The 7,542-nt window shown below is 38.7% G+C and overlaps 1 protein-coding gene across 4 annotated transcripts in view; it reads left to right on the top strand.

Annotated features, from left to right (window-relative positions):
- The first annotated feature begins 228 nt into the window (after positions 1–228).
- Positions 229–7,542, top strand: part of PTBP3 (polypyrimidine tract binding protein 3) — an 89,102-nt gene continuing 81,788 nt past the window's right edge. For 2 of the 4 annotated variants that reach the window (XM_031450205.2, XM_031450204.2), the window contains exons 1-2: positions 229–418; positions 3,370–3,403. In XM_031450205.2, coding sequence (XP_031306065.1) covers positions 411–418; positions 3,370–3,403 — 42 coding nt within the window. In that variant the 5' untranslated portion in view covers positions 229–410. The remainder of the gene's footprint in view (positions 419–3,369; positions 3,404–7,542) is intronic. The other 2 variants (XM_031450206.2, XM_010988595.3) reach the window with 1 other exon arrangement.

Raw genomic sequence — 7,542 nt, 5'->3', positions numbered from 1 at the left:
GCGGGAAGCACAAGGCGCGCGCCCCCGTGAGCGCAGGAGGGAGGTGGGGGGGCGCGCGCGCCGGGGCGGGGGGCCGGAAGGCGGGGTCTTAGGGCGACCGCAGGAAGAGGGCGCCCTGGAGCCGAGCCGGAGGGCGGCTGAGGGCGGGGCCCAGGGAGGGCGTCGACGCTGAGGGGCGGGGTGAGGCGAGGCGGGGACGCGCTCGGGGGGTGGGGAAGGCGGGGGTGCGGCGGTGGCGGGAGCGTCCCTGGTCTCCGCCCCTGTTTCCCACTCTCCTTCCACCTCCGACCGGCCGGGGCTCCGGAGAGGCGCCGCTGGCCGGTCCCCGGAGCCGCTCTGCTTCGCCGCCTCCTCCCTCTGCTCGCGGTGAGCCCGTCAGTCCCCGCACTGTGCGCTTCTCCGTCTGGGCCATGGATGGGTAAGTGCTCGGCGGTGCGGCCGCCACCGGACTGCGCTCGCCCGCTTCCTTTCGGCTCTCGGCCGGTCGCGCCGAAGCTGGGGAGTCGGGCGCGGCGCCGGCGGCCCGAGGAGTGGACGCGGCCGAGCCCGACGGCGGGTCTTCCGGGCGCCTCCTCGGAGAGCCCCGAATCGCGGAGGGGCGATCCGCCGCAGCCTCTCCTTCCCCCACAGGGCGCCTGGTAATGTCCGCCCGTTCACACCGTCGCCCCGGGAAGCGGAGGAAAGCCCGGTGCAGCCCCCGGGTGTCGAGGTCCGCCCTCCGCCCGAGAGTCCGGGGAGCCCGGCCCGGCCTCCCGACACTTCCTCTCAGAAAATGGTGCGCGGCGCTGGGGGAGGCGGAGGCGGCGCTCGGGGCGGGCGTCCTCCCGCTCGGGGAGTTGCTGTTTACCGGTGAGGTGGGGCGAGCGCCGGAGCTTCCCCTGGCGGGGAGGCGAGTGGCCGCGGAGTGGCCGACGGCGAGGGCACGCGTCGGTACACGTCTGGGCGGCGACCGGGTACCGGAGCCCGGGCCCTACGCGGGGTCTCGGTACTGACGGGGCTCCCGCCGCGGGCTTGTGCTGTGAGCTCTTTTAACGATTACCGTACCGGGCGTCTGGACTTGGTGACCATGGACGTGCCTCCCCCGCCACCTCCCCACTAAAGAAACTTCGTGAATTCCCTGCGCTGTATGCGAAATACTGTATACGTGCAATTTTCCGGGAGCTTTAAACGCTCTAAAAGTTAATGAGGTCTGTGACCAAAATAAAAAGATTTAGAATCACCGATGTAAATATTTCTCCGGGGACCGGGGATATGGGATGGGACCAGACACAATTTTGAATGATTAAGGAAACATCTAGATTAGGATCTTGGTGAATTAATTGAAGATCGTAGTACATCTGCATCAAGATTTAAAAAAAAAAAAACCAAACCTCTAGCTCTATTAGAGCCTGCAAATCCATTTATTTTCATTATGCACTTGAGAGTTTGGCCCTTTGCTTGATTTTGATGACTGGATTTCTGCAAACCTCTTGGTGGTGGGATATATGGAACTTGCTTGAACAGAAAAGCTGCGTAGATGTTACCATATGATTGTTGTCATGCTGTGTAAAGACGATGGAATCTTCAAACAATTTTTGCCTTCATTAGATTTTATTTATCCTAGTTCGTAATAGTAATTCTATACGATACATTGGGTTAACTCATTTGAATGCAGATTGCACACGGCTACAGACGTTAGACAAAGTGCAGTTTTAGATTTCATTTATGGTTGCGATGTTCTTTCAAGTATTTTTAAAAATTTAACTGAAGCTACTTTTATTGTTTAATTGAAGCTTCGCTGAGATCATTGTTAGACTCATTTCAAACCACCTTTTTCAATTACACTTTAAACGTGTGCAAGATTTTGCTATTTTAATTATTTGTGTAACTATGCCCTGCTTCAGTTGAGAAAGGCTGTGAAATTATTATTTCATTGTGTGTAGTGAATTGTCGTTAGACGGTTTGACTTGGAATGTGGAACCAGGCTAGCTTTTTGTATTGGAAATTTTATAGTGATAATAAAGAGTACTGTTGGATTATGAGTCTTGGCTGTTAAACTCTTAGACACCTGTGATGTGCAAACTTACTCTTTTGGATAGTGTTTAAGAAGTTAACTTTCTCTTCTCCCTAAATGTGGTTTGAAAGCTGAGAATGAGTTTATTGGTTTAGATATGTGGGTCAATAAGGCATAGTGGAAGGTAAGTTCATTTGGGAGTTCAGGTAGGAGCATGATTTGCTCTCTTCATCAGGACCAATACCATAGTATATTACACAATCTTATTTTTTATGCACAAATGTTAGAGTTATTTATCACACTTAAATTTCAGACAAATGAAATTTAAGTTTCAAAACTCTAAGGAAAAATTTTATATCTACATGTTATTGCTTGAAACAATTAAATTTTACATCATTAAACAATCAGTCATAAATTTGTTTACTTTTATTAAGTAATGATGATTTAATGATACATAGAATTTTGTTATAGCTTTCTTTTAGGAGATATGGAGATAAACTTAATTGAGGACAGTTTCTTTGGGGTTAGAAGAGAGAGATTTACATCTTGGTATTGAGGTATTATGGTTTTGAACACAGTTAATTGATGGTTTCAGAAGACTAATTAAATTTTTACATTTTCCCACAGCCTGAAAAAGGTCCTTTTTCATTATTTTGGGTAGTTAACAAATAACAAACCGCCAGGCAACATACCTTTCTAGTTCTTCCTCAAATCCCAACTGTCTTGTGTGTTTGTGTGTGTGTGTTTGTGTGTGTGTGTGTGTGTATGTGTTCATTTTCTTCTGAGGTAATTTATACTTAGACATAGTTTTGATGTGGTAGAATTTTTTTAAGCAGATCTTCAAAATTTTTGATATCTGAAGTTTGATATTTGTAATTTAATTCTGAGAGATGCCTTAGCTGTATTTTGATGAGCCATTTGGGTGGTAGATACAAATTTGCAAGATATCTTCTATTTTCTGTAAAATCCACTCCCTGGTCTTGTTTCATTTAAAACTTTAGATATGATAATCATACCAGTGATTTAGAGGAATGAACTTTAGTGATTGTAAGTTTTGGTTTGAATTTGTTAACTAGAGGTAAATGGATAAACACATACTCATTTTATTGAAGCACAGTCATATTTTTCTAAATACTAAAAGAGAATTTGATTTATTTTTTGCTTCTTACATTGCTATTAAAACTTTGCTTTTATACTCTGCTGTTGCTAGACTGTCCCATTCACTTTTCTTTGTATTAACGTTTCATAACTCATCACATTCTTATTTTTATTATTTGTTATTATAATGCGTTTTCTTTTTTCTTTAATCTTATCTGTCTTTTAAAAACTTGTTCTCTAACTTTGTTTTCCATTTTCTCTTTACTTTTTCCATACAGTGTTGTTACAGATCTTATAGCAGTCGGTTTAAAGGTAGGAATCTTTTAATATCCTTTCATAAGCATTTTTAAATCTTAGTTTTGTCATTTTTCTCCAGTGGTGAAATCATCTCACCTATTCATAAAATTACCTGTTTTACTGTATGATAAAAATCTTTCATTTTTATTTAGCTCCAAACTAAGTAGACCTGTAATTCTGGATTTTATATGTGTATAAAGAGTGGTTACAATATTATCTTTTTTATCTAAAGTGTGAACAAAAAGTTTAGCCCAGAGTTTCACTTGAACTGTCAGGGTGTGTGTTTTTATTTTGTTTTAGCGCTTAAACGTAACCCGGGCGCTAACTTATTTTGTCATGTTCTTTCTTACATCTTCTCTTGGATGAGCTTATGAGTAATAAAATAATAACAGCTAAAGTTTCTTCAGTTCCTATTAAATGTAAGCTGCTTTACATCTATTTTCACTAATAATTATAACACTCCTTTAAGGTAGGGATTAATATTCCCACCATAGAGATGAAAAAATAGGTTCAGAAAATTTGTGTTCGGGGTGTGGTACACCAGAGTTCAAACCCATGTCTTCCAGGTTCCAAAGCCTGATCTTTTTTTTCCATTGTATCTAGCTGCCAGTAATGAGGGTTCTGTCTAAAAGGTGAACAGCAGGAGAGTTGGATAGATAATATTTTACAATAATGATTCTTCTAAGTTACAGGTAATTTCAATTTTATCGAAGTCTTCTCATTTATTGAATTCTAAAATATAAATCAAGTTTATCGATATGAGGCTTTTAAAATATAAATGGATGCATTAAGGTTTCCTTTAGCAATTTAGTATTTGATATAGCTTAGTTGAGAATCTAGTTCTAGAGGCACTTACAGTCAGATTACTGTAGAAAATAGAAAAATAATTCCTGTGTATCTTATATGTATTTTATGTTAAAAGTCATTCTTCTGTTTTCTGTTCCATCATCTCTTATCGCTAACAATTTCAACACTTCTGTATTTGGGCTTATTAGATCTGAGGGTGGTGCTCATATCCTTAAAACACCATAAAAATAAACACAAATACAGTAAACGACATTTTAGACTAACAATCAGATATTCAAGATTAGCATAATTGAGGACTGCTGCTTATACTGTCTTTTGAGGTTGGATGGAGTTAGCTTGCTTTGGCAAACTTCAAACATACTTTGTAAGTTGAAAATAAGCGAAAGAGTCTCTTTTAGTGGGATATCTTTTTTTTTTTTTTTTTTTTAGATACTTAAGTCAGTTTCTCATCTGGGAATGATACTCAGAGATTAGAAGCTGCAGTCTCATATCCAGGATCCCTTTTGGTGTCTCTATAGGTGCCCGTGAGGGAATAGATATTTAAAGTGAGTGTTGTTTCAGTCTTACCAGAAATGTAATTTGTGATTCTAGAGTTTATCTGGGAAAAATGAATACATGAGACATTTTAAAAACTTACCATTTGGGAGTTGAGAAGTTATGCTTGAGAACTGTCAGGCCAATTTTATTGTGGGGAAAAATACATTTTAATGATAAATAAAAATTTTAATATTAGTCTCAGGAACCAGATTTGAATGCACAATGTGGATTTCTGACTACCTGTATTGCAGCAAGCACTTTAGGAAAAGATAAGCTGATTAATTGAATAACTAGGCAGTCTTATATTTTTATAGACTTGAATAATGGAAGTATCTATAAAATCATTGTATGGAGAAATTTCTCATAAGATTGTTTTGCTTCTTTCTTGGATCTCATCCAAGGAAGTTTAGTTACCAAGTAATAGGCCAATAAGGCTCATATTTCCTCTAGATTGTATAAACCAGAATTAGCGAATTTAAGTAAGTCTGTCAATAGTGTCAATTGCTTATTTTCTTCAGTTTGCTGTTTGAATATGATGACACAACAAAAACTGTTAGCCAATGGCAAGAGTGGATTTCATATTATGCCCCTTGCTTTCCTAGATGCAGAAATGTAATATGGATTTCATTTTTAAAGCTTTGAAGATACCCTTAAATATGAAATCCATTGTCTTAGGGGAAAAAACTGAAACATTTTTTGAGATTAAGTGAGTCACTAGAATGTGTCATGAGGGCAGGGATTTTTGCTGTTTCCTTCACTGCTGTGTCCAGTGTCTGGCACATAATAAGCTCTCAGAAATACCTGATGCATGAATGGATGCCAGATTGTCACACACCCAGTTAGGTGGCAAATTTATTCTGGACCCCAAGCCTTCTAATTTGCTAGTGTTTCTTCTAATATGTATATACCATGGGGAGAGAGAATTAAATTCATTTTTTAGATTGGAATTCTCTTGAAAATAGATATTTTCAGGCAGCTTAGGGCCATGTCATGTTTGAGATTTTTAATACCTAGTTGTATACCCTCGATGTTCTTTGCAGGGTATCAATTCTTGAGCCTTGCCTAAATTAGGCAAAAAAATTGGCTTTTGATACTTCTCAGAAAACATTTATTTTATTTCCACATGTTATTTCCTATTCTGAAATGCTTTTAAGTGAGAAGTAATTGCTATCCTTAATTTTCAGTTTTTTTAAATGAAAAACGAACCAGGTAATTATTAATGAGTATATTGGGCATGTTTCAAGAACTTTATTATACCAGATAAATCAAAGTGAATTGTGGATAACATAGCTTTTTATGTATGTACCTAAGTGTGCTTTAAATTTCCAGCTTATACATTAATTATTACCAGTTAGTTTATCTTAAACTGAAAAATTTCTCGCATTCCTGGATTTTTTTTTAGAGTATTACAGTAGCTGTTAAGTGATTTTTTTAAATGATGATCTTCCATATTAAATATGTTTTTGGCATTTTCTCGTTTATCTTCCTATTTTAAATGAGCAGGTGAGTAAAGAAAAATTCACAAATTTAGGAAGGACTATAATTGGCTTCTGGTCACTAGAAAGAACAATGCAGCGTGTTTAAATTAATTTTGAAGTTTGATTTTCTATTTGCTCCTTTAGAAGTTAGCAAACTACAGTCTGTGGACCAAATCCAGCTTGCCACCTGTTTTTTTGTAAATAGTATTATTGAAACACAGTCATGCTCATTTGTTTCCATATTGTCTGGCTGCTTTGACAATACAATGACAGAGGGGTTATAGCAGGGACCATATGACTGCAAAGTCTAAAATACTTACTTTCTGACCATTTGCGGAAGAAGTTTGTCCACTGCTTGCTGTGCTTGAACTACAGAAAATATAGAAGGCCTTTGCCAGAAATCTTTTTTCTTTTCAACTGAGCTGTAATTTACATAGAGTGAAAAGCCCAGGTTTTAAGAGTACAATGCAGTAAATTTTGACAAACCTATTTCCCTCTGTTTCCTTACTCCCAAATCAAGACAATAGAACATCATTCCGAAAAGTTTCCTGTTGCCCTTTTCCAAACCCAGTCTAGGCAACTCTTTTGATTTCTGTCATCATAGATTAATTTTGTGTGTTTCTGAGCTTCATATAAATGGAATAAAATATTCACCCTTCAAATATACAGCATAAGCTCTTTGACATCTGGCTTTTACTCAGCAAAATGAATATTTAGATTTATCCATGTTGCCAGTATCAGTAGTTTGTTCTTATTTTCTGAAAGTACTCCATTGTGTGAATTTATCACAATATTTAAAAATCCATTCTCATGTTGATGGACACTTGGGTTCTTTTCAGATTTGAGCTATTATGAATAAAGCTACTATAAACATTTGTGTATATCTTTAAGTAGATGTGTGTTTCATTGTACACCATGCCTAGGAGTAAAATTGGATGTTTATGTGTATGTTTAACTTGATTATTTCACAAAATGTTACACCACTTTACACTCTGACCAACTTTGTATTAGAGTTCATGTTGCCCCACTTCCTCGCCAACACTTTTATTTAGTGGGTGTAACTAGAATGGCTAGTAGTTTCTCATTGTAGTTTTAATTTGTCTTGACCTAAGGACTGGTGATGTGTACCCTTTCATGTGCTTATTAGCTATTCACTTAGCTTCTTTCTTTTCTGAATATTAAATATTTTGCCTATTCTTTTGAAGTGGGTTTCTTGTAGACAACACACAATTAGGTCTTATTTTTTTTAATCCACTCAATCTGTCTTCTAATCAGTATACGTAGACCATTACCACATTTACACTTGAAAGGATGATTAATTTAGTTGGGTTA

The sequence above is a fragment of the Camelus dromedarius genome, chromosome 10 (assembly GCF_036321535.1).
Source record: "Camelus dromedarius isolate mCamDro1 chromosome 10, mCamDro1.pat, whole genome shotgun sequence".
Classification (NCBI taxonomy): Eukaryota; Metazoa; Chordata; class Mammalia; order Artiodactyla; family Camelidae; genus Camelus; species Camelus dromedarius.
The sequence above is the reverse complement of the archived record's forward strand: the minus strand, read 5'-3'. Positions and strand labels throughout refer to the sequence as shown.